This window comes from Corvus kubaryi, unplaced genomic scaffold (genome assembly GCF_017639235.1).
Source record: "Corvus kubaryi isolate FWS band 111438036 unplaced genomic scaffold, C.kubaryi_AGA036_p1.0 37398, whole genome shotgun sequence".
Classification (NCBI taxonomy): Eukaryota; Metazoa; Chordata; class Aves; order Passeriformes; family Corvidae; genus Corvus; species Corvus kubaryi.
The window spans coordinates 15,516,250-15,541,660 of record NW_024581137.1 but is presented as its reverse complement, the minus strand read 5'-3'; the positions used below and the strand labels follow the sequence as shown (position 1 = coordinate 15,541,660).

The 25,411-nt window shown below is 41.1% G+C and overlaps 2 protein-coding genes across 5 annotated transcripts in view; one reads left to right on the top strand and one right to left on the bottom strand.

Moving 5' to 3' along the window:
* DNAJC13 (DnaJ heat shock protein family (Hsp40) member C13) overlaps positions 1–14,785 on the top strand; it is a 57,735-nt gene extending 42,950 nt beyond the window's left edge. For 2 of the 3 annotated variants that reach the window (XM_042042865.1, XM_042042864.1), the window contains 16 exons: positions 158–325; positions 936–1,049; positions 1,386–1,502; positions 2,032–2,209; positions 3,262–3,353; positions 4,245–4,344; positions 5,224–5,298; positions 5,460–5,572; positions 6,018–6,187; positions 6,559–6,601; positions 7,525–7,698; positions 8,662–8,841; positions 9,081–9,221; positions 9,671–9,814; positions 10,621–10,720; positions 13,944–14,785. In XM_042042865.1, the coding sequence (XP_041898799.1) occupies positions 158–325; positions 936–1,049; positions 1,386–1,502; positions 2,032–2,209; positions 3,262–3,353; positions 4,245–4,344; positions 5,224–5,298; positions 5,460–5,572; positions 6,018–6,187; positions 6,559–6,601; positions 7,525–7,698; positions 8,662–8,841; positions 9,081–9,221; positions 9,671–9,814; positions 10,621–10,720; positions 13,944–14,041 (2,007 nt within the window). In that variant the 3' untranslated portion in view covers positions 14,042–14,785. Of the gene's footprint in view, positions 1–157; positions 326–935; positions 1,050–1,385; positions 1,503–2,031; positions 2,210–3,261; positions 3,354–4,244; positions 4,345–5,223; positions 5,299–5,459; positions 5,573–6,017; positions 6,188–6,558; positions 6,602–7,524; positions 7,699–8,661; positions 8,842–9,080; positions 9,222–9,670; positions 9,815–10,620; positions 10,721–12,426; positions 12,539–13,943 lie in introns of all 3 variants that reach the window. The other variant, XR_006018493.1, reaches the window with a different exon arrangement.
* Positions 14,786–16,127: 1,342 nt separating this feature from the next.
* Positions 16,128–25,411, bottom strand: part of ACAD11 (acyl-CoA dehydrogenase family member 11) — a 29,268-nt gene continuing 19,984 nt past the window's right edge. Inside the window, exons 14-20 of one of the 2 annotated variants that reach the window (XM_042042870.1) lie at positions 22,128–22,194; positions 20,550–20,635; positions 20,349–20,420; positions 19,382–19,536; positions 17,450–17,566; positions 16,946–17,055; positions 16,128–16,483 (exon numbers count right to left, since the gene is read on the bottom strand). In XM_042042870.1, the coding sequence (XP_041898804.1) occupies positions 16,369–16,483; positions 16,946–17,055; positions 17,450–17,566; positions 19,382–19,536; positions 20,349–20,420; positions 20,550–20,635; positions 22,128–22,194 (722 nt within the window). In that variant the 3' untranslated portion in view covers positions 16,128–16,368. Of the gene's footprint in view, positions 16,484–16,945; positions 17,056–17,449; positions 17,567–19,381; positions 19,537–20,348; positions 20,421–20,549; positions 20,636–22,127; positions 22,195–25,411 lie in introns of those variants that run through there. The other variant, XM_042042871.1, reaches the window with a different exon arrangement.

Below are 25,411 nucleotides of genomic sequence, written 5' to 3'. Positions count from 1 at the left end.
TTTTTTTAAAGAGTTCAAATGTTAAAGCTGCCAAAACCTATGGTTTCTAATAGGCTTAATGCAAGAGACTTCTAATCTATAGCAAACAGTATAAAAGTAAATTTTTGCTATCGTAAGAAAGCTCTAGGTTTCCTCAAATTGTCTCTATATTTTTCAGGAGGTAGCAAATAGCCTTGCTAAGCTCAGTCTCCTGGCCTTGAGTCGCCTTGGAGGGTATCTTTCTGATGAACAAGCTACTCCTGAAAACCCAACGATCAGGAAGAGCTTGGCTGGAATGTTGACACCCTACATTGCAAGAAAACTTGCTGTGGTCAGTCCTACCGAGGTGAGCTGCTGTTGGCCAAAACTTTCTGTAGTGATTTATGAAAGGAGTACCTAATTGCTTCTAAAACACTGAACTCTCTTAGACCAACTTGATACTGAGAACAGCAGTGTGATTTTTCTTTGCAGTTGAGGTAACTGCAGGGAAAACAAACTGCTTCAGCCTCAAACACTACGGACAGGAACAGTGCCTCATAGAATAATATTTGCAGAACAAGTATAGGAACAAAAAAGTTAATAGTTCAAGGCTTAAAGATATAATGATGATGGAGAGCAAAGGTTAAACTTAACTCTTCAAAAGTGGTGCCAAGGAAGTCATGTATAAAGAGGTACTGCAGGTAGTTGCTGCTCACTGTCAAAAGTGGATGGAGAATCTGAAGTAAGTGTCTCAGAGCAAAATAGAGAGAAGACTAAAATGCAGATTGTACTGTACCATGTAACTTGCACATACTGTTTTTCCAATATTGGAAATTTCACACTTCAAACTTACTTGTGTAATTGGTGTAGCTGTTAATGACATTGGATTGACTAGTACCACGAAACATGCTGATTACTGTGCATAATGATCCAAAACTGTTGTACATGTGTTTCATCATGTAAATTCCTTTTCTTAGACTCTGAAGATGCTTAACAGTAACACAGAGAACCCCTACTTGATCTGGAACAATGGGACACGAGCTGAATTACTTGAGTTTTTAGAATCTCAACAAGAAAGCATGATTAAGAGAGTAAGATACTCTTTACTTTAAATCCAACTACTATTTTTTTTAAAAAACTGTTCCGTGTTTTCTTATATCTGCTTGGGATGCAATTGTATGGCTAATACAAGTATCCATTGTTGTCTACTCCTAAGTCACTTTCTTCATTCTGTAGTTTTTAAAAGAAAACAAAAACCCTAAGATTTTGCTTGTTCATTTCATGTTATGTTTCAGTCTGAGCTTCTGACTTGCTGAAGCATTAAGTTTTCTGTTCAAGTATTGCCTGTTTCATTATCAGATTATAGCTTTACACCTTCTATGAGATTATTTTCTGTCTGAGCTTGTGCTGCTTATCTCTGCTTAAAGGGTGATTGTGACAAGAGCTATGGATCTGACTTTGTCTTCAGTGACCATGCAAAGGAACTTATTGTGGGAGAGATTTTTGTTAGAGTCTACAATGAGGTCCCTACCTTCCAACTAGAGGTGAGATGTAGCTAAAAATCTTCCTGTTGAAACCAGTGTTTGGAATGCTACTTCTTCATGTTTATCTGTCAGTGCAAACAGAATGGAGAAAATACAGAATCGTATGGAAATTTCCTTCAAGATCAGCGTGTTATGAGAAAGCTCTTCACTGGAGCAGAATAAATTAAAAGAACAAGTCTGTCATAAGGTGTGCTGCTTCAGCTGTCTTGGTGACTTCTCTCTACCACCTTGCAATGCAGGCACTTGGGTTGATTCAGTAGTTCCAGGAGGTGGTGGTTCTGCCTACTGGCTTTACAATCAATCGATATATATGGGCAAACACACCTGTTGGAGTAGTGGCAGCTTTTTAAGTCTATGTTTAGACAGAAATAGGGTTAATGTGATCCAGATGTTACAGTGATCATAGAGAAATGTTGCCTGTCTGGAAAAAAGGAATATGTGATATGTAGAAGTTACATGGATACGTTTTGTTCTGTTGTGGGTACTGTTGCATCACACAGCTAAAAATGCTCTCATCTCTACTTCAAAGCTTCCTAAAGCATTTGCTGCAAGCCTCTTGGATTACATAGGCTCACAAGCACAGTACCTTCATACACTAATGGCAATAACTCAGACTGGGAAAGTGGAGTCCAACCAACATGGAGATCGCTTACGGAGAGTTGAAATGGCCCTGGAGGCTCTGAGAAACGTCATAAAGCACAGTCCAGGTAGGCTTTAAACTGAACTTCCCCAGTATACTCTTCTGTGGACAACCTTAAAAACTGTGGATCTCTGTAGTCTTTATCTTCCAGTGAGAAGGAAGCTTGTTTTGCTGGCTAACAGACTTTAACATTGCTGGTAAGCCATATAAGCTTGCTGGTTTTTTCCTTACCTGGAGAGCATTGTCAGTAGATGTAGCAAAATTTTAGGTTAAGTTCAAGCCTTATCTGTTTTCATCTCTGAATCATTAGATTTTAACTCTAATTCAATCCTGCTGTTGCTAGGAAGACTTAAACCTCTTGAAAGAAACTTTCTGTAATCCTTCAAAGAATCTTCAACTGATTTTTAAATTACCTTATTCCTTGAACTGAGTACTGTGTGTAAGTGGCACCTGTGTTAGGGCCTCAGTAAAACAAGAGGAGAAGATGCTTTTGAGAGTGGGCAGCTAATACCAGCAGTTTTATGAGCAGACATCAATGTATAGACTGGAAAACCCTGAGACAAATGATTAGGATGTTTTCCTACTGTATTATATGCTACTTCTAAAAGCAAGCCATGTTACTATTGTGGCATCTAATAATAGCTGGTTAGGATGTTCTCTGTGTATGCAATTGTAATCCTGAAGGCAGCTGTTCCTGCTGGAGAAAGCAACCCTGCTCTGAGCTGGGACATTCTGAAAGGGCAAGTGTATTTGAAGACAGGAGGTATTGATGATCAATGATAAATAAAATTATGGAATTTGTTCAGTTGTTTTGTAAGCATGCAAGTAACTAGGTAGTCCAAGAACTACATCAGTTACTCTCCTTAGAGAGGGGAGTTACCCTCTGTTTTTGAAGTATTGTTGACCTGAAATTCTGTGGAAGCTAGATTAATAGAGGAGTTCATAATTTTCTAACTCTGTAGCAGGTGCTGTCCTGTACGAACTGTCACAAATACTGTGGCAGACTACATACAGCTGTGTAGTCTTTAACACCTGTCTGTATAATGAGATGTGGGCTTGGGACAGCCTTCAGTGAATGCTTTGGCTAGCATGAAGAGTAACTTATTTGGTCTCTTGCAGGTTCTGAGTGTGAATGCATAGGGCACTTTAAGTTGATATTCTCCCTGCTGCGTGTTCATGGAGCTGGTGTGGTGCAGCAGTTGGCTCTGGAGGTAAAAAACCCAACCAACCAAAAAACAAACCAACCCCCACAAACTCCCAACCTCCTGTGGGGAAACACAAAAGGTGAAAGAGTTTTAGGTGTGAGAAAAAAGCAGTTTTCAGGAATAAAGCAGAAGAGTTTAGGCATCAGCTTTAGCTGCAAAAACTTGAAGATACAACTAACAGCAAACAAGGGCATTAAAAACAATGGTTAGAGTTTCTAGGTTTGGCCTAGATAGATTTTGGAGTTGCAAAAAATATGCTTAGCGAGATAGATAAGTTTAAGCCTTAGAGTGAAATATTGTGTATTGTTATGTTAAGGCATAACAAGCCAGCATTGTGCATAGCAGAGGTATGTGCGCTGACTGGGGATTGGTTAAGACAGTTGTCTGTAACTTTTAGAAGCATGCTGATTGGCTAAAAAGCTTTTAAGCATGCTCTGTAACAAGGAAGTCTTTGGATGCCTGTGACGGTGTGAGCTCTGTACCATCTCTGTTTCAATTCGGTATGTGAGACTGATAACGGAATAAAATAATAAAAGGCTCCTGGAGCGCCTGTCCAGGCTGCCCGTCCCGTTTGTTGCCAAAAATGCCAACACCTTCCTGTCTGGATGCTTTACATAATCACCATAAACAAACTTGATTGTGTAGCTGTTAAGAGTAACATCTAAAAAATATTAAGATGAAGGTTCCAAGGTGTCAGTTTCTCCTTGGAGGAAACATACTTTGTGCCTGTGCCTTTTGCATCCTTCTTTTCTGAAGAGACAAAACAGTTTGGTGGCAGGAATAAATGTAAATATCAGCTCTATTGGCCAGTGAGGTGGCTGACTTCATACACCGTGTTTTCTGAAAAGTGTCTTCATAGCTGGAATATAATCAAGTGCTGTTTCTTATTTGTTGCAGGTAGTGAACATAGTAACAAGTAATCAAGAATGTGTTAACAACATTGCTGAGGCCATGGTTCTTGCTAACTTACTGGCACTCCTGCATTCCTTACCTTCAAGTATGTACCATAGGATCCTCCATCTTGCAAGGCAAAGAGTTTCTAACTCAGAAATTTATAAGAATGCAGCTGGCTGAGCTTAGCACTGAGTTTTAAGTTAAAACGGTCTTGTTAGCTTTATAGAATAGAGAGCTGGATTATGAAGAAAAACTACAGTAAGAACAAAGCTTTCCTCAGGTTTCCCAGCTGTTGCTGTGCTCCATTCCAGTTGCTCAGCTATTGAGAGCAGTGAAAACAGTACTGCAATACATCCTCAGTGAAACACGGTGTTTCTATGCCCAGTTCTAGTGTATAACACTCTTCAGCTATCAGCTATTCCCCTGCCAGATAAGAAAAGCAGAGGTACCAAACAGGAATCACCATTTTTTTAGAGATGACAGGAAGCAGGACTAGAAATAGGTTGTTTTTTAAAAAAAATGCAAAATTCAGACCAGCTTTGTCATCACACAGGCCCTATGATATGCAGCTAAGTCACTTCTATTCTGTTTACTGATTTAATCATTAGTGACTATCATATCCAAAGCTAACAAGGATGATTTACAAAAATGTTGTGTGTGTGACCAGTTTTTTGTCTTAAATGTGTGACCTGAAACGTATGAATTGCAGATACTGACTACTTCTGAATTGTGTAGTGTTCAATTGACAAATTATTCCTGGGAGTTTAGCTAATTAGCATCTAATTAAGAAGTTACTCTGTACTAAAATGTGTGATTGATTGACATTCCTTAACTAATGTAGTTTAGCCAGAAGTCCCTAAGCTTGAAATTGTCCTAAGCTTTATTGCACATTTGATACAGTTTTCTGTTAAGATCAGTTACATTTATCTTTAGTTATTCATTCTCTGTGACACAAAGTTCTTCGTGTTCTTTATTTTGACAGGTCGGCAGCTTGTCCTTGAAACTTTGTATGCTTTGACATCTAGCACAAAAATAATTAAAGAGGCCATGGCAAAAGGTACATTATTACACTGAAAGCAAATGTTTCTCCAACAATGGATCTAAAGTGCATGGAGTGGCCACTCTTCCCTTTAGAATAATCAGTATGGAATTGGAGAATTTCTACTACTTGTGACCAGAAAAAAACCCAATTGAGTGCTTCCTATCTCTCTGTTACAGGTGCTTTAATCTACTTACTAGATATGTTTTGCAACTCAACTCATCCACAGGTCCGAGCTCAAACAGCAGAACTTTTTGCCAAAATGACTGCAGATAAGCTGGTGGGTCCAAAGGTAAGAATCTTAACAGCTTATGTTGGAACTCTTTGTTGGTAGTACCTGCATCTCTCTAAAGATGAGCAAAAAAATCCTCTTCTGTGTCTGAAATATCCATGTAATCAGATGTAATATCCATGTAAGAGCAATCAGGGTTTTTCAAAATAAATTAGCTTTTAATCTGTGAGCAGACTTCTGGAAGTTGCTGTATGTACAGTAGCTTGCATAAGCAATTTGGTTTCCATTTGTAATGACTTTTAACAGTAGAGGCCTAGATTTCAGTGTCAGTGGCTATTTGAAATGATAGCAGTATTTTATTTTGTGGTGTTGTGGTCTAGCAGTTGACAGTTCTAGCATTACAGATAATTGGACATTGTGGAGTTTTCCATTTCCTAGTCAGTTTGTCCTGTCAGTTAGTTTGTCTTATGATACACTAAATGTCATTTATGTTCATCCTTTCTAGGTTAGAATTACATTAATGAAATTTTTACCTGGAGTCTTCATGGATGCCATGAGAGACAACCCTGAAGCTGCTGTTCATATCTTTGAGGGAACTCATGAAAATCCAGAATTAATTTGGAATGACAGCTCCAGGGAGAGAGTATCAACAACAGTTCGAGAAATGATGCTTGAGTATGTGGAAACCTACTGACTCAGTTATCTTTAACTGAGACACTCTCTTAGTGGCAGTAAACCAGAGTTGCTGTAGAAGAACTGTGAGACTGAGCTCTGCCTGTAAAAAGTAGAATTCTTGCAAGCCAGACTTCTGTGAAACAAACTTGTTCGTTGTTTGTGTACTGTACCTGTAACTGAGTGATGCAGGTACAGTTTGTGCACAGTTCAGGTATTTGCTTACTGCTGTAAGATTTGGAGGGATCCAGTGGGGGGAGAATGGGGCTTAGAAGCTGGAACTGCTTTACAATGATGGAGGGAGACTGAGGTGTTGAGTAGAGAAGACAACTGCTTTCTTTTCCTGCTCATTAAAACTTACTTTCTTTTTAAAGGCACTTTAAACTTCAGAGGGACAACCCTGACACTAACTGGAAGGTAAAAATGTACTGTTTCTGCTTTGAGTGTGTCCAGGGAGGCTATAGCCACATGATAATAGATGCATGTATGTGACTCTGACAGGCTTTTCTCTGAAAGTACTAACAGGAATTCACTGCTGTGCTGTGAACATAACTGTTCAAAACTGAAAACATTACTGGTTTAATGTCGAATCAATGCTTTTGTTACTATGTGTACCTTGAAATTAGACACTTACTGGTAAAACCACTGTCAGCATACTCTGAATGTTCTGGTAGTCCAGGTCATTCTAAAACACATAAAAAATCAGCAACAAAGGAAAATACTGGTTTGCTGGAAAAAATCCTGTCACTACACAGCCATAGTAAACTTGATCCCAGTAAATGTGAGGTAACTTTAGTAAGTCACTGAGTCTCAAAAAATATTTGAGTCCTGAGCCATTCCCTGACATCAGGCCTATCAATGAGGTGCTTCAGTATGTAGTGATTCCCAGTATCTCTGAAAAGCTAGACATGACTTCCTCCCAACAGTAAACCAGTTTCTAAACACATCATGATGGCTATTTTGATCCAGTTGAAAACTGGAAACTTCCTTGGACTGATAGTGAGAAACCTTTCCTGGAAGTGTGCAAGAAAGGAAGAAAGGGCTGTTGTGTCATCAGCCTTGTTGCTGGTACTTCTCTTGAACTCGGGTTTGCCACTGTTGCAGGTGTAGCTTCAGTTACTTGTGTTCTTTGAAAGAAAAGTTCACTGCAGTGGTGCTGCCTGCACTGCACTGTTCTTTCTACTGTCACTTCTTACCTCATGTTCTTTCAAGATGAAGGGTTTATTGGTCTTGCACAGCTCTGTTTTGGAGAATACAGTTAGTGACCCTGACCACTTAAAGCAACGGTTTTAGCTCTCACAAATACCCTTGTCAATAACTTCTACTTTACAATTCAACAGCTGCCTGAAGACTTTGCTGTGGTGTATGGTGAGGCAGAAGGTGAACTTTCAGTGGGAGGAGTCTTCCTCAGGATTTTTATTGCCCAGCCGGCCTGGGTTTTACGGAAACCAAGAGAATTTCTCATTGCACTGTTGGAAAAGTTTACTGAACTACTGGAGAAAAATAACCCCCATGTAAGATGATTTTTTCTGGTTCTGTGCTTTGAATTTGTTTAGCATTTCTAAGTTTTTAGTCTTTTAGTGTCTGATTAACTTAGATTCTCACACTTTCTTCCCGTCATGAGTGGGGTTTTCTGTCTGCTTTCTGACTCTCTCTTAAAGCCTGTTGATATGTTTAGGCAACTTTTGAACATGAGTCAGGGTTTTTAAAGTCCCTGAAGCCATAGAATTAGCTTCAGTTAAGTCTTAGAGACTTACTTTGTGCTAGAGATGAGGCTTAACAAATGAAGAGTCTTTTAGTTATTCTATGACTGACCAACCTAAAAAAATGGCATTTGTTCTACACCACCTATTTTCTGCTCTTGAGACTTCTGTTGTCCTTCTGCAACACTAACTTCCCATTCTGGTGTAAATTATGTGACCTACAGAAGGCTGCCACCTAACAGTGTAATGAGTACAGCAAATCTATTACAGTTTGAAAATTAATTCTTTAACAGTGTTCAGACAGATTCTGGGTTAGACTTGCAGGATGGAAACTAACTTGCGTGTTGAATAAAACAGGCATCTTTATTACAAAGGTGTGATAGCAGTCTGTAGAGGCATGGAGAATACACAAGGCATGACAAGTGCTTCTGCACAGACTGCAGAACCCTTCAGGAATTCAGGTGGTCAGCTGGACATCCATGCTGTCATGATTCCACTGAGAGCAACTTAGCCAGATACTGAATTCTCAAGATGCTGAAATAGTGCTTAGGAATTCCTGTGTGGTCTCCCTTTGTGGAACTAGTGAATGTTTGCCACTATTGGAGCTGATAATCATGTTCTTAACTTGTTATTTTAACAGTTTGAGAGCAAAGTGACATAAAAACATGAGGGAAAAAAAATCTATAATGCAGAGCAAGTGACAAATGTTGTTATTATGATGATACATAAGGCTTTACTGAGTTGCACTTTCTGTTGATTTTCAATTTTCTGCAGGGGGAAACTTTAGAAACCATTACCACAGCAACTGTGTGCCTGTTCAGTGCCCAGCCTCAGCTAGCTGATCAAGTTCCTCCTCTTGGTCATCTTCACAAGATAATCCAGGCTATGAATCACAAGAACAATGCCATTCCTAAAAGTGCCATTCGTGTCATGCACATACTGTCAGACAATGAGGTACTGAATCTTCTAAGTGCTTGAGGGGAGAAAAGCGTAGCTGGAGTTATTTGTATTGTTTAGTAGTGTTCCTAAAAGGGCATTATTCTAACTATAAATACTGTGTAACAAGTGAGCAGGGACCTATACCTAACTGATGGATTAAACACAGAGAAATTTATGGTGTTGGCTGACCATATCTGCAATAACCATTAATCTTGGCATAAAATAAAGTCCTTGGGATGTTTGTCTCTCTACAGCTTTGTGTTAGAGCAATGGCATCACTGGAGACCATTGGCCCTCTCATGAATGGAATGAAAAAGAGGTCGGATATAGTTGGGATAGCCTGTGAAACACTGAATCGAATGTTTCAGAAGGAACAAACTGACTTAGTAGCCCAAGTAAGTAGTACATTCTCAGACTTTAAAAATGTGGTATTTTTATATTAGGGTATATCTAAACTGTTCAACTTAAACGGCATCTGGGAAGCCTCCTGGACACTTAATGAATGTGCTTTTCTTGTTGGAAAAGCTTTTATCTAAAATGCAGACCTGTTCAAGGATGTTACCTGAGCACTGAAGCTTAATGCACATGGTAGCGTTGTGTCCACTGAGAAAGTGTAGTGGAATGCTAACTAATTGAATTGAGTTTACACTTAGAGCAGAACTGCTGGATAGTATCTTTACTTTCTCTTGTTTGTATTCATACAGCTCAAGAAAAATGGACTTGTCTTGGCATTTGTAGTAATAGCTGTTGGCACTTTTGGTTCACACTAATGCTTGTAATATAAAACATCTGTATACAACTTCCCTGGACTGTGTTAAGACAACTCATTTGGGTATGTTTGCAGGCTTTGAAAGCAGATTTGGTCCCTTATCTTCTAAAGCTGCTTGAAGGTATTGGTCTTGAGAACCTGGAAAGCCCATCTGCAACAAAAGCTCAGATTGTTAAAACTCTGAAATCCATGTCTCGCAGCCTGCAGTATGGGGAACAGGTGAGTACCGACAAGTGCTTATCTGGGCTTTGACACTTGGTAGATCAAATTCTGAACGTCCCTTGTTTAATCTTCTGGCTGTTACGTGCATCATTCCACCTAAAATGTTAGCATTCTGCAACTACAAAATTACTATGGCTTGGAATGTCTTAATATCTTGCTTGTGGAGAAGTCATTGGTTCAATGTATGTGAAGAGCACTAATAAAAAAGATAAATCCCAAGTGCAGAAATATTCTATAAGCTGGTTAGCTTTAACTGACAACTCTTCAGAACTTGTGCAATTAATGTAAATTGCTTTTTTGTTTTCTGAGTAAATACGTAACTGCAGCAGCTTTATGGATGTATATCTAAGTTGGTAAATTTGTCCCAGTAACTGCACTAGTTCTCGATGCTTTTTTTTTTTTACCCTTCTGTTGAAAGCTTTCTTAAGGGGAGGAAACTGGGAATTGGTCTTTCTTCCAAGTATCCCCTGTCTTGCTATAGTACAGGAAAAGTCCTGTTCTCCCTCAGCTGTCAGTGTGTGGCAAGGGGCTGCTTGCAGGGTTTCTTTTCCTTGTCAACTTTTTAGAGAATGAGGGACAAAGTCAAGCTACCAAATTACTTTTTTGAGCATTGTGTTCAGCTGCACAGTTCACATGGAAAAGCAAGTCTCCCTGGAAATGTGTGCAAGTTTCATATCGCAGCCTGAACTACTGCTCTGTGTTGTAATCCCTTCAGAATAGTTTGGCTCTAGAAAATGAGTTTGTTTGCCTAGAACATGACAAGCAGCGCTTGCTCACTGTGTTAATCTCTTGAAATACTGTAGGTAAATGAAATTCTGTCCCGTTCTTCTGTGTGGAGTGCCTTCAAGGATCAGAAACACGACTTGTTCATTTCTGATACACAAACATCAGGATACCTCACAGGTTAGCAACTCTTTCCTGTTTATGTCCTGAATTATACTGAACTGTTACTTAATTGTCACACTGGACTCTGGAGATAGTTTATCCCCAGGAGCTAGTGCCATCATGTGGTCTGAACATTCAGTGCTGTAAAAATACAGTAAGTTTTTAAAACACTTACTAAAAGGTAAAATTCTTGCTGGTTGAGAATGTATTTCACTGCATAGTCTTTGCTGTACAGGCTTAGTAATAGAATCTGGACACTGGCAAGACTTGCAAGTACTCTGTAGTGATAAAGCAGAGATGTAATTGAAACCGATGAATGACAGTAGCTTTGCATGCTTTCTCAGGATCAGTCTACTTCAGTTCTAGAACAAAAGTTTTTCAACAGTTGGAGGGGTATGTAAACTGTCTTCAGAATCACTCAGACTGTCTGTATTAGTTGGCTGTGTGAATTAACACTGCTTTAATGTTAGGCAGGTAGTTGTACTGTTGGAGTGCTAATAGGTTGGAGTTTGAGGCTGTGTTCCAGCCAGAATCAGTGGCCTGCCAGGGTGGCCATGTGCCTGTAAGCGGAGCTTGCAGCATATACTTCACTGCAGCAGTGGTGCACCTTGGGTGGGTGCCCTGCTGGTGCCACCAAGCTTAAAATGGCACCCCAGAGGTGCCACCTCAGTCCCACCGACAGTGAAGAAGAGCATTTTAGCTGTGTGTGCTGTGCACTGTGTGCACAGTAAGGTTAGCAGCTGATGGGAACTTCCTTGCACACTGCAGACATAATCCCAGATCAGTTATGTCACAGCAAATCAAGTCCTGGTTCATCCTTTGCTCATGCAGCCCTTGGCAGACACAGTATCGCAGTCCAAAACAAAACTACCACATAAAACATTTTCAGATACAGCAAATAATGATATTGCAGCAAACTTTGTCTAAAGCAACACACGATGCAAGCTTCTGACTCCTCAGTAGCCATTAGCTGAAGAAACACTTTGTCTTAAAAGCTTTGCCTCACAGGTGAGGTTTTAAAGTCCTTTGTGACAAGCCAGTATGGACACATCATGTGCCACATGGAACTTTCTCATCTAACCCAATATAGGAGTCTTGGTAAAGCTTTTGAGTGTAACTGAACTAATGAGGTATAAATCAGATGGCCAAAATTTTTCTTGCAAGATAATAGCATGTATTTTGAGAAAATGAAGCAAGAGCCTTTCAAGTCGGGAATTACACATTCTAGAAGCAGTTGCTTGAATTATGAGAGTAGGTGTAATGCAACACTTGATGCATTTTCTCACACAGGACTCCATGCTTTAGCTCTGAACGGGAGTTTTTTGGGTTTTGTACCGTTTAATGCCATTTTGACAAAGAACACCGGAACTGATTCAGTTTGTACTGAATTTCCTTGCTATTTCTTAAATACTATAAATTTAGAAATAGGAAGAAAATGCTGACTGATTACTGGCCAAGAACTCAAACAATACCAGATGTGGTCAGGCTTGAGACTGGGGGCAATAGTTTTCCAATTGCCTTAAGGCCTGTGCTGCTTTAAATTACCTAATGTTTAAATGCTTGCCAATGTAGAATGAAGGTGCTGTACAAATGCAAAGTGTAGATGGAAACCAAGCTTTATTTTTAACCTCTCTTATCTTGTATTCTGCCTTATGTCTTGCTTCAAATTGCTTTGCTATTTGCACTTCCCTTGAAACTTCCCTTGCTTATTTCTCTTCCCTCAGGTGTCTCTTCTCCTTCCCTTCTAACTGGCAGCAGTCCCCTTCACCTGAGAAGTGGGCTTTAGATCTGCTGTGTCAGGCAGCTTGCTAACTTCTGTGTAGCTCTCTAAAGCAGGTAGATACCACCTCGCAGAACGCACACTGCGCTCGCTGCATTCCGAGTACCAGATGCATGTCCTAGAGCTGTACAAATGCGTGGTCCCAAACTGCCCCACACCGATACACTTGCCTGCCTCGAGCACACAGGAGCACTACACTGCCAACTGCACTGGCTGGTACTTGCTGGTACTACACAGGAACTCAGCTTAGGAATCCTCCAGAATGGAAAAGCTTGAGGCACAAGATAACTATGGGGAACTTTTCCACTAGGATGTGTGACAGTGGGTGTGACACTTGGCAGGTTCAGTTGACAGATGGGCTGGCAAAGAGAGGTTGTCTCCTGCAGCCAGAGAGCTTTTTACTGCCACAGGCACTGCTTGCTTTGCTCTCTGCCTCGCAGTATAGTGTGGGACTGTTTGCAGGGAGGCAAACCATGCTCTGATGTTCTGGCTCTGGGCTATAGTTTGAGAAAGAAGGGTGGGGCAGGAAGGAATAGTAAATTTGGGAAAACTCATTGAGGATGGCTTAAAGGGGAAGAGTACAGGACCCAGCAGAGTTTAGTATGTTGAGTATTGGCAGTGTAGGCTGGAGGTGTAACACCAAGTTGATTGCTGTATTGGTGCAGGAATGTGTTGTGAATGATCAGTTTTCTAGTCACTAATCTGATAAAAATTACTGTTAAAACACCTCATGCTGCAATATAAGTTTTTACTGCATTTGTTGAAAGTTTCTATATGACTAAATTTTTAATTCCAGGCTTTGAGGGAGAGGGCCTTTGCCTGCAGTGCAAAACTGATTGCCCCTATAGTAATCAGCATGGAGACTTTAGTAATGGTATGAGTCCTGCATCTCCAGTACAGAATTTGTGTATCCCAAGAATGCTGTCACTTTATTCCAACTGAAGGCACAAAATGCTGGCTAGACAAGCTTTAGGCAGTTCTGCTTCTACATGAGGCAGCCCATTGTACTTCCAGGAACTATGCAGCTGGGAGAAACCTTTACAACACTGAAAAGGTACACAAGGAGCCCAGTAGTGGAACACATGCCTGACCTCACTTTAATTCCATGGCAGGGCCTTTCTTTAGAAAAGGAACTCTTTACTACTGCTTCTATGATGGCAGGTGAGATGGGTAATGCAGGTGGGTGGGGGTCCTCTGTAACTTATTTGGCATATCAGAATAAAAAACACTGAGCAAGCCCAAAAATGGCCCCCACAAGCTATTCCACTTGGTTGACTAAGAAGTCTTAGTTTCTAGTATTCCTAGATTTCAAAGAATCTAAAGAAAAAGTCCTAAATGTTCTTGTGTAAGGTGTCTGGTTGACTTAGATGATGTATCTGAGTGTTACCAGAGGAAATAAAGCTGTTCAGTCACCCCAGTAGAAGGAACACTAATCAGCAGTACTTGTTTTCCTCCCGAAAGGCCCTGGAGTTGCTGGTTACCTCACTGCAGGGACGACGTCATCCGTAATGCCCAATGTACCACCCCCGGTAGACAACGAAGTGGGAGATGTCAGCTAAGGACTGGAAATCCTTGTGGAAGAGACAAAGGCAGACTGGCCAGTGACGAGGAACAGCACTTCCCTCCAATACATTGAAGTGAACTTACTGCCTTGCCAGGTGTTTATGACAGTGTTATTCCTTTTTTCTATGACTTTTTTTTTCTAGGAAAAGTCAGTGATTCTAACTACCACACTGTAACACAAGAAAGCACTCTGTGGATCAGCTGAAATGGGTACACAAGAATTTTTTCTTGTTGTACATAAGCACATTTTGTTCCTTTATATTTGTTTACAAGACTGTGAATCAAACTTTCCTAGTTTTTATATTTTATGAATTAGCATGACTGGAGTTGATCTACAGTCTAGAGGAATTGGGCTAAAATAACTTTGACCTCACCAACCCCACTAAAAGGGCATCCCTTCCTTTCTCAGTCTGATGTGATCACTCCATTGAACATGACCTGAAAGGGTTTGTCCCTGCACCAGTTCACTCATGTCCTTAATCATTAACATTACCTTCTTCCTTGGATCAAACAGCATTAGACATTTGTATGTATAACTGGCTTGACCAAATTGACAAAGCTTCAGCAAAAAAACCTTAAAAAGTTGACACGTTATGTAAGAAATTAGTGTTAATTGTGAAATGTTCTATACATTATCCAGTATATAAAACTTTCTATATTGAGTGTACATTATACAGATCATTCATATGTACATAAAATTTTAAAATAAAGGGAATTAAGAGCCTTGTTAATGAGATAAAGGTGGTGTTCTTGTGTAGCTGTTCTTTGAAAGTGTGGGAAATGAGGGCAGTCAAAGACCCTAATTGGAAGGTGGCTAAATAGAATCCCTGGGTGTTCTTGGTTGGAAAAACACATTGTGTAGGTTTTGACAGCCTGGACCAGAACTCCTGAAACACATGTAGTTGTACAGTGCAGGTGGCTTTGTGTTTGAAGTGCATTTCAGCCACTGACCTGCTGACACTCTCAACTTCCTAGAAAACATTCTTGTCAGGAAGCAAGAGGAAACTAAGGTGAATGGAAATGTAAACAAGAATTTCTGCTTTCTCAAAAGAGGTGTTATAATCTTGGTTTTAAGTATAATGAAAGAAACTTCATGGAATGCTTCCAGTTCTAGGTACTCTCTTGCTGTTCCCCCCTGAGTGACCACAGCAGCTGTAACTGGACACCCTTCGGGTGAGCACTTGGCTCTGGGCTCAAAGACAGAACTGACCACAGCCTCATCCTAAAGGCTGAGCCAAGCAGAATGTGTTCTCCCCAGGCTCCAACAGGAAGGAGCTTGAAGGGGGGCTTGTTTGTTCATGCAAACAGTAAAACCTTGTGTCTTTAACTTAATTGCCCTTAATTTACCCCCCCGTGTAAGTTGGAAAGTGATTATCCTAACTCCAGGAAGGAGAGCTACCACTGGTGCAGTGTGCTGTGATCTGCCTGGTTCTGTTCCTGCACGAGCAAGTTCTCTTGAAGTAACTCAGGTCAAAGGGGATTGGTACAGGAGCAGAACTGAGCAACTCTGACCTTCGAGAACTTCACAGAGGTGTATCAGGCATAAATGGCAGAGCCTGTTTTGGTAGCAGCAGAGGCCACGAACTGCACCCTGACACTGCTGCTGCCAGCCAAAACATCGGCGCCTTAGGGAGGAAGGTTCCACCTGAGCTTAGGCATATTTAAGAAAGGGTGAGAGCAGCTGGAGACAGGAGGAGGCTTGTGAGGGTGCACAAAAGGAAAGACAGGAAGAAGAATGCAAGGGAAGACAAAAGGGACATCTCTAAGGAAAAATGGGAGGAGATCCATTTGGAGAAGCACTGCAGATTAATAAGCAAGCAGTAGCAGACAAACAGCTACACGTGACAGGAGCTTCCTGTGCTGCCCTGAGCCTCACTTGAGGGGAGCTGGGGGAAGGACTGCAGCTGAGCTTTGGAAAAGAAAAAGCAAGGTACTCTACCTCCAGTGTTTGTCGTTTATCAAACTTAGAAGTTTAGCCTAGCTTGCAATAAATTAGAGTGTCTGGGCCTTCTGACTCAAAACTGCTTTGTCTACAATGAAAGAATAAAGGGCTTTGATTCAGAACAAAGAAAATACTTTAGGCCTGTTAGAAAATGGATTTTATTTAGTGTTATAAAGAACCCAGGTAAGTTATTTATATGGCATTCTGCAAATTCTTAAAAGCAAGCCCATAATTATTAAGTGTAATGAGGGTAAATAGTGAGAGAAGAATTGCTTCCAGTTAGAATCAAGTTTTTGTATTCATCCAGTTTTACCTAGATAGCATTATTACACTAACACTTTCCTAAGCCTTCTCTCCATTTGAGAAGGCTTTATGCTGACATTAGATTTTTGCAGTGAGCTTCTTTGACTGGTCCAGGAGTTCCCACCTTGCAATTGTTGAGAGATGAACTTCATCAGGCCCATCTGCCAGGCGCAAGGTCCGTATATACGCAAACCTGGGGGGGTAGGGCTGAGTTAGGGCTGGGTTCCTGACCTGCCACAGCAGCCACACAGGCTCACACGGGAGGGCTCAGCACTGTTTTTGCTACAGCTGCCTTTTGACACTCTCTGCTTTGATAAGTGCTAGCACATGGGAGATACTGCAGCAAAATCTTCCTGGCAGGATTGAGATGGGTGGGCTGGGAATTAAGAAGTTTTGCTTCTCCCCAAGGCTGTAGGGAATAACATTAAGCTTTAGAAGCACATCCTCTTCACTGCTGATAAGAACTATTTTAGGTCCAGTTCCAGCTTTTATTTTTTGTAAGGCTAATTACACTATAAAAACAATTGTTCTAAATTTTATCGCTTAAAGGGACATGCACTATTATTTCATGCTGAGATGAAACAGCATGTACTGGTGTTAATAAGTTACTGTAAAAGGAATGCTTAGAACCTACAGGAAATCTCCCTTTACTCACATAAATGCCAAAGGAAAATCCTGAGAAACTCCAGCTCCACCACACACTTGAACTGCACAGTCAATCACTTTAAGCACAGCTCGTGGAACAACCACTTTGGTCATGGCTACCTGTAGGTAGAAGAGAACTCACAGTATCAGTAATAGTTTCATAAGCAAGTGAAAATATTTACCCAACACTTCTGCAGAATATTGGTATCTCCCAGTACATTCCTTCCTGTCGGGGTTGGATGAGAGCTGTGCTGTTCCCATTCCCTTGGGTATGGTAAAACTGTTTCCAGTCACCCAAAACTATCTTACTGTGTTGAGACAAGCAAGCAATGCTTGAACAGATTCTACTCTATTTCTGAGATCACTCCCCCATTTTCTGACAATTAAAAGCATATCTTAAGGCTGTTTTCAACATGGATTTATACTCTACAATTAGAATGTTTAACAGTATGTTTTAGCTGAATGCACAGGCATGGCATCTGCCAAGTCCTAGCTACCAAAAAATAAAATTTACCTCTTTTCTTGCTCTTCTGTTGCCCAACATGTCTATCTTGTGGGCTGTCTGTAGTGTGAGCAGGCGAGCCTGTTCTATGCTAAGGCGGCATTCTGCAATCCAGTGGGCAACAACTTCCTGCAGAACACAAAGCCAACATCAGGACATCAGTTAATGCCTCTGAGCACACGTGGAGCTGCCCCTCTTCCTCAGCACGTGCACATTCAGGTAACCTAGAGCCACTCGTGCAAATTAAAGCATCTCTAATATGAGGCATAATAAAGAAAACGTTTTGCTGACAGAAATACTAAAGAGAGAGCAATTCTTTTCCTGCCAGGAAAGAAGAAAGAGGGAAAAACTGGATTTTGGCACATGATCAGACCCCACTGCATGCTGGCCATTTTCCTGAAGCCCTTCCATGCCTGCTTTTTCCTCCCTGCTTTCCTTTACCTATTACCATTCCTCACAGCCCTCTATCCATGTAATAAACCCCAGTATACAAAAACGGGGTGAAAGGGGAGAGGAATTCCTTGTTTTCCTTAAACTGCTGAGGGTAGCATGCCACACAGCGAGGCGAACAGCTGCAGGGTGGTGCCTGCTGTATCTGCCTCATGATAAATTAGTAACCGGATCCAAAATGAAGTTATGATCTTGGCAGCCCTTCCCTGCTCTTCTTGGCTAATTCCCCCCTGCAGCCAGCATACCACAGGAGAAACAAATCTGTGATGCTTGTCAGTGCATTCTGACAAGTCCTGGTTGGAGCCTGTGGATGTTGTAGCTTTGGCAGGCACAGGACACCAAGCAAAGGTGCAGCACTTGCTTCTGTGCAAAGTCTGGAGGCTCAGCTTGACTGGTGCCAGCAAAGATGGTCTGAACCTGGGTGGAGTGTCCAGTTTTCTCAACAGCTCCTGGGGTCATTAATGGGAACAGGCACCCTGGTACTCAAGGCAGCCGCCAGCCTCACCTTGTCCTTAGCCATCCTTGCTGTGAAGAACCTGCATGGGCTCTGCAGCTGCCTCCAGGTCATGCCTGTGGCTTCATCAAACATCACTGTTACTTTAACAAGTTTTGGAGAAACAGAGTGTGCCTCAAACAGTTCTTACTAATTCTAGGTTATGGTGGTGAATGGAAGTTTGGCAATTACATATCTATTTTCCAGTCATGTGAAGTTGCTCCCTCTGGATCTGCACAAACAATTTGCTATAATCTGTGCCAGATGCTAATTCAATTTCCTCTTTCCATTACTTTTACTTGTTTCTTCCAGTAAAGTCATCCTAGCTGTTGGTTAAGACTAAAGAACACTTGAAATGTGACAGGCCAACTACCCAAGTCTGATGGTTCCTATATAAAGCAAACTGTCATATTTTTATTATTTTAGCAAGCTCTTGCTCATGAAACAGTATTTCAATTCCAGAGCAAGATAAGAGCAAGAATCTCCAGTATGCCTTTGATGTGGTCTGTGCTTTCATAAACAACTACAAATATTTGATCAAAGAAATAAAATTCTCAGTGAAATTTAGACTCCTGAGTGTCTCCAGTGATCATGAATGGGGACATCCAGGTGACAGAAGGGATACACAAAAATGGTGAATTTGGATTGTAACTGCAGAAATATAAGCTGTATGCCTGAAAAAATACCTGTCCAAATTGATCAGGGAAAGCAGAGAGCAACACACAGTGACAAATTCCATATTCAAATCCAGCAAAGGATATCCAATTCATTGCACATTGCAAGGGGAAAAAAAAAAGATGCTGTAGGTTATGGCAAAAAATGGGAGCCTTGCAATATGGGGTTTTTTTTGTCCTTTGCCACCCAAGGCTTTACAAATAGGAATTCAAGGTTAGGGCATGGCTGCTGCCATGTCCATTATCAGAGCCACAAGGCTGTGTATGGGCAAAACAAAGGTCAGTGTCTGGAGTGTGTGAACTGAGCCAGAGAGGGAAGGTGCTTACGTGCTGATAGAGCTTCTTGCCGAAGGTCTCGCGCTGAGCCGCGCGCTGGCACAGGATCTCCAGAGCAGCTTCGGCCGCCCCGAGAGACCGCATGCAGTGATGGATCCGGCCCGGCCCCAGCCGGCCTTGAGCTATCTCAAACCCCCTGCCCTCACCTGGTTGGAAAGAAAAACAGGCACTGCAGACTCTGTGATTCCCTCTTGAAAGGATCCAAGGCTCCAAGCAGAAGTGGCCCCACAGCACCAGAGCTAGAAGCTGCTTTAAAGCTTATTTTGCAGAACTGTTGCTTGTTTACTCCAACCAGATCTATATTGACACACTTAATAATACTTAGATCATGAAGCACACCCCAAAATAGTTTCTGAGGGGATTTGACTCACCTGATTAAATTTAAATTTTGTTAATCTTACACTGAAAAATACATCTATAGGATTTGGAATGAGTATCTGGGGGAAGACCATAAGGTTCACAGGTCCTAGGGCTACTCAGGAGAGAAAGCTCTCTGAGAAAAAATTTTAAAAAGCAAAGGAGAAAGAAAACATCAGGATTTATACTAAGTGAGAAAAGTAGAACAGAGTTCTCCCAGCAGGGGGTCACAATTCTGGCCTGCTTATTATTTCTTTTTCACTTCTGCCAAGTACTGGCCATGGAGTGCAGCAGAACATTCTTTCTGAAAGTCTGTGAGATCTACGAGAGCTGGTTTTGGGGGAAGAACACCAGTGACAGCTTTTGCTTTGCTCTACTTCAGGGCAGTGATACTTGCATGACAGCCAGAGCTGCCCTGGTTGCTTTCTGCTCTAAACAAGGTACATTTAAGCAGCGGGTAGGCTGCTAAAGGAAGAGTGGGCTCCCTCAACTGACTGGAGCTGTTTACAATAAGTTACGGTGATTCATGACATAAACCACTATTTCCTAAAGCTTGTTTCATTGCTGTATATATTAAAGAGGAATTAGTGCTGAAACTCACCCAGTATTATATTGGAGAGAGGTACTCGCACGTCATTGAAGTGTATCTCAAAATGCCCTCCATGGATCTCATCTGCAGAGACAGAAAACACAACAGCAGGGTAAAATGAAGGAGGATAAAAATACAGGCCTCCAGTGGCCTGCAGCTTCTGAGACTGCTAATAAATTAATACACATATAGCTGATAAATATGGTCACCTACCCATGTAGCCAAACACTGAGAGGGGTCTTATCAGCTTCAGCCCTGGGGTGTCCATGGGAACAATAATCATACTGTGCTGCTTGTACCTGATCAAGACAAAAAGCACAATTAACTCTGAGCCTCCCTTCTGTCCCCTCCTTATGCTTTTGTTATTTTCCATCCTCAATTTAGGACTCGGATAAAGCCAGTGCTGAGATTCACCTGTACCATCTGCACCATCCTGCCCACACAGTATGGCTTCAACACTTCTTGACACACCAGTCAACAAGTGAAAATGTATTAGTGGCACCTAATGCACCATGACTGAGAAACTCCTGCTGCTGCCACTTCTGTGCACACACTTCTGTATCACCTAGTCAGTTCCCCACCTCTGCCTTTCTGTTTTCTTCTCAAAACAAGTTTATCAGAATCATCATCTTGGCTTGCCTACAGTTTAGGGAAAAAAATCCGCATGTTTACATTCCTTCAGAATACTTAAGGTCAGTTGTTAGTCACACAGAACTGGAGGTGATGCCCCAGGTCTCTGAATTCAGTCTCCAGTTCTAGCAAGCGCAGTGTCACATAATCCCCTCCATTAGCTGCTCTCAGCTTCTAAGAGCTCAACAGCTAATGTACAACTTCCAGGAAAACCTTCCTGGGTGCTGTATGCAAGTTACTGATTGCTTCTTGGTGGAACCTAGCTAAATGTAGAAACTTGAGATAATCCACAGGATTTGGGCGAAAATCCATCTTAGATATAAATGTTCCAGTTCTTTTGCATTATAGCTGTGTGACTTTAATAGCACCAGACATGGAGCATTTTATTCATTACTTGCATAAGTTTTTGCAAAAGTTTGCAATTCTACTTTGATAATAAGAGTTGAACAACATGTTTGTGTCAAAGAAGAAGAGGTATTTATTTACACATATAGGAATGGAATGAGTAAGTCTGATTTAAGATGTACAATGCTCTCTGCTTACACAACTTCATATTACCAACACCCCACATTTCAAACTTAACTTTTGGTATCTACAGATATCTTTGTGAAAAACTTAATCAGTAACTTCAGGTCTCTGATGTGCCACTTGTACCCATCCTGTTCGGGGAAGCTCTGAAAAGTTTTGGTTTTATTATTTACGCATTATTATTTATTATTTAATTCTTCCTGGTGTTAATTGTTTTATATACTATATTTACAAAATAAGTAAGCCAGAGGTAGTTGTTGGTTTAACAAATGATGCAGACTAAAATTTATGTGACCAAGATAAAGCTAGTGAAGCACCCAAAATTTCCTGATCCAATTCATCACACAGCTGCACAAACACTAGAGCTGGTGCAATGGAAAGAGGCGGGAAGCATGCCAATGAAAGATGGTAACAGTGGAAAGGTTGGGAGGACTCAGTCAACAGCATCTGACAGCAAAACAGGAACTCAGGCTACAACAGACAGATGCTGAGGTTTAATACATCCCTCTAACTCAGGACCACATCCAACTGGTCAAGGTAATTAATGGCATTTCACTTAACAAAATTTTCGCAAGCAGTGACTCCTCCATGGAATAAGTTTTAGGGAATTCTGTGTCTCCTAGTAATTCTTACCTGGATGCTGATGAGGTTTTGGTTTTGCCCATTACAATTGCAACTTTGCAATTTGGGTTCCCAGCACCTTAAATAAAGTGGCAAACACAAAAATAGTTTTTAGTATAAAATCTCAATGTTGAAGCAAATGAAGTTTTGTAACAAGAAACCCTACTCCCTTCCTTTTGTGATGCAGGAGATGCAATCTACTCCTGTGTTTATACTCTGAATAATTATGCTGGAACAAAATACAGCTTACTACTTAACATGCAAAAGGGAGCTGACTTGTGGGAAGGGGAACATGAAAAGCCAAATATCCAAACCCTCCAGCTCCATCATCTATTCCTATGAAAGGGGAACAAGAAGGTACTTGAAACGGCATTTAATTACTTCTGTCTCCGTTACAGCTGAGCAAATAAGTGTGATACAACAGCACATCTATCAAGGTGAGATGCTGCCATTTCAAAAGTAAAACTTTTAAAAAATCTTCTTTAGCCTATAAAGACTGAAGGGTCTATGTGGAAATGACACACCAACCACATTATAGCCAAATTATGCAGATTTGTCCCCCTTCATGCAAACGATTTTAGATTGCACTTCAAAAAAGATCTGAGTGGAAACTGTTACCTGAAAATAGTCGGCTAGTATTTCAAGCCATTGATAACATTATTTGAGATGTTTGTTATATGGATATATTTATTAAGCCTTTGTAGCATAAAGACAGCACTTTAATGTACAAGTCCTAAAGAAGATTCTTCCATTGATTAAAATAACATTTCTGTGACCCTTAATCCTCACTGTCTTTTTTCTTAGTACCAAAGCATGCTCTCATTCCTTTCAAAGCCTCCCACAAACAATAAAGCTAGGGGAAATACCCAATGGGTGTAGCAATCAGTAATTTTTTACTGCTATCTCAATGCAGATGACAAGCTTTGCAGAGATTTAATTCGAGGCTTGATCTGCAGCAGCTTGGTTTTGTTCTGAGGTCAGAAACAAATGCAACTTTTTAACTTCTCTGGCAGCTGTTCTCACAAGGTTTGGGAGACTCTGGTCTGGACAATACAACCACCTGGCTTTCAGCTGAGCCACTTCCTCCTACAAACAGCCACTGTGATGGCCAGGAAGCAGGAGAGAGATTTATTTTGGTCTGATAAACACTGCCTGTTTGGAGGGCCAGACTGCCAGCTGTTTACTTTCCTCTTTTGCAATATGGTATTCATCCATTGTTTCCAGAGGGGCCCATGAGCTAACAAGCTAAAAGTCCCAGTGAAAAGCTTAGGGCAGGGGGATAAATCAACTTGTTAAAAAAAAACTAAAACAAAACTTGGCTCATTTGGGCAACTGCAACAAGCAGGTGACCAAGCCCAAATGACCCAACATATGCTTTGCAGGGTACTACCCTGCACAGGGAAATGTCACCCCTGCATAGGGGGTATTTGACACTTCTCCTTTTCCACAAGAGGTAAAGAATTGCACAAGTGCTATTTTCTAAACCAGACCTATCTTCAAGTGAGGTTTACCACAAAAGATATTTTGACCTTCTGGAATATATCTTCAAAAACCGTTTTGTAAATTATCCTCAAGTCACATTCCTGCTTCAAACCAAAGGGCAAATTTAACCATGTTGTATAAAATAAAAAAAAGCAGAAGCTTTCATGTTGAACTCAGGGAGAAGTTCACTGAGACCTAAACATCTGGTTAGATGCTCTAAATAATTTGTACACATTTCTGGAAAGCAATACCTCCATCTCATCTGTGCTTGCTCCTATCTAAGCACAGCAAAGGAAGGCAGATTCCTGGCCCTTCCACTCCTTAGATTCTGAAATCCCAAAAACCTAAAACAAATTTTATGTCACTTTGACCCTTAAAAGACAGAAAAAAGTTCTTGTCTAATGCAAGACTCCGAAAGACTCCAGTGTTTTGGCAGGAATGCAAACAGCCTGGATGGAACAAATATCTCGTTTGTAAATGACATTTTCACATCATTTACAAAATACAAAGACATTGCTGGAGGATGGGGGGAGGAGTTAGAGAGGCCTGTTATTTTGGTAGGAGTTTTGCAAAAAAACTCCCAATTGAATAGACAGTAGACATTTTAATAGGTCAGTTTTAACCCTATTTCCATATTGATGAGCTTTTCAATAGTTTTCAATGTATACAACTGAACAACCTGTCCAAAACTTATAGACCACAATGCTGCTACACTGGCAAACATCTTCAGTTTAACTAACTTCTTACACTTTTGAACTCTTCACGGCACTCACTCACATAGGCAAAGACAATATTTTAAAATGTGCTTAGAGTGTTGATCACAATCCCATTAGAAGCCTAATCTTTGCTATCAGGGGTATAACACGCTTAAGATTACCAATCTTCACACAATCAACTTATACAGGTTCTTTCTGGTGGAAAGACTACTAAATGTGGCAACCTTTGAGCACCACCTGTACTTGAGGAAGCTGCCACAGAGCCTGCTTTCAGAAGCCAGTGGCACTTCAATTCTTGCAATCTATCAATTTTTCAGTGTTCAGTCTTCAATTTTCTTTCTAAAATGACTAAGGCCAGATAAACTACTGCCTGAATGCTGAATACCTACGATTTTTGCCACACTGGCTGCTGCATCCATCAGCCCAGCAGGGGTCTGTGGTGACTTACAGACCTGACAGCTTCCTAGACAGACACTGATAAACACATGTCCTGGACTCTCCTGCAAGAAGAAACTGGTCTTAGCAGGGTGGATGGCAGCATGGTACTGATTGTTGGAACATGGGGGTCTCCTAATGGAGAAAAGGGACACACATACGCACAGCCCACCAAGAGTCCGCAGTAATTTCTATCCACTAGCATATTGTATTCCACAGTTTTATCTCATCTTCTCCAGACAATACTGCAGGCAGCTGGTTCGTGGTGGGCAAAGACTACACTGTAGCTGCAAGCAAACTGGCTACAAGCAGTAAGGACAGAGGCAATGCTGGGGTTGTGCAGCTGCAAGGAAGACTGCAAGCTTTGCAGTCCTGTCACTGAATGCGGTTGCTGGTCATTCCCAGCTGGAGCTCATGGGCTCAGCTGGTGCAAGTGAGAGCAGCTGCTGAGCTTAGGAATGTTTTTTTCCTTGCCTTCATGCCACTTTCACACAGCCACAAGGTTTTAGTTTTGTATTCACTCTTACTTACTAAATAATTTTTGTTATTTTTGAGCCTATAGGACCCTACTGAATACATACATGACAATATTATTTCTCTACTCTGACTGGAAGGATCTGTCCTCCCTGCACCCCTGGAAAGTTATAAGGAGCTGAGGAACAG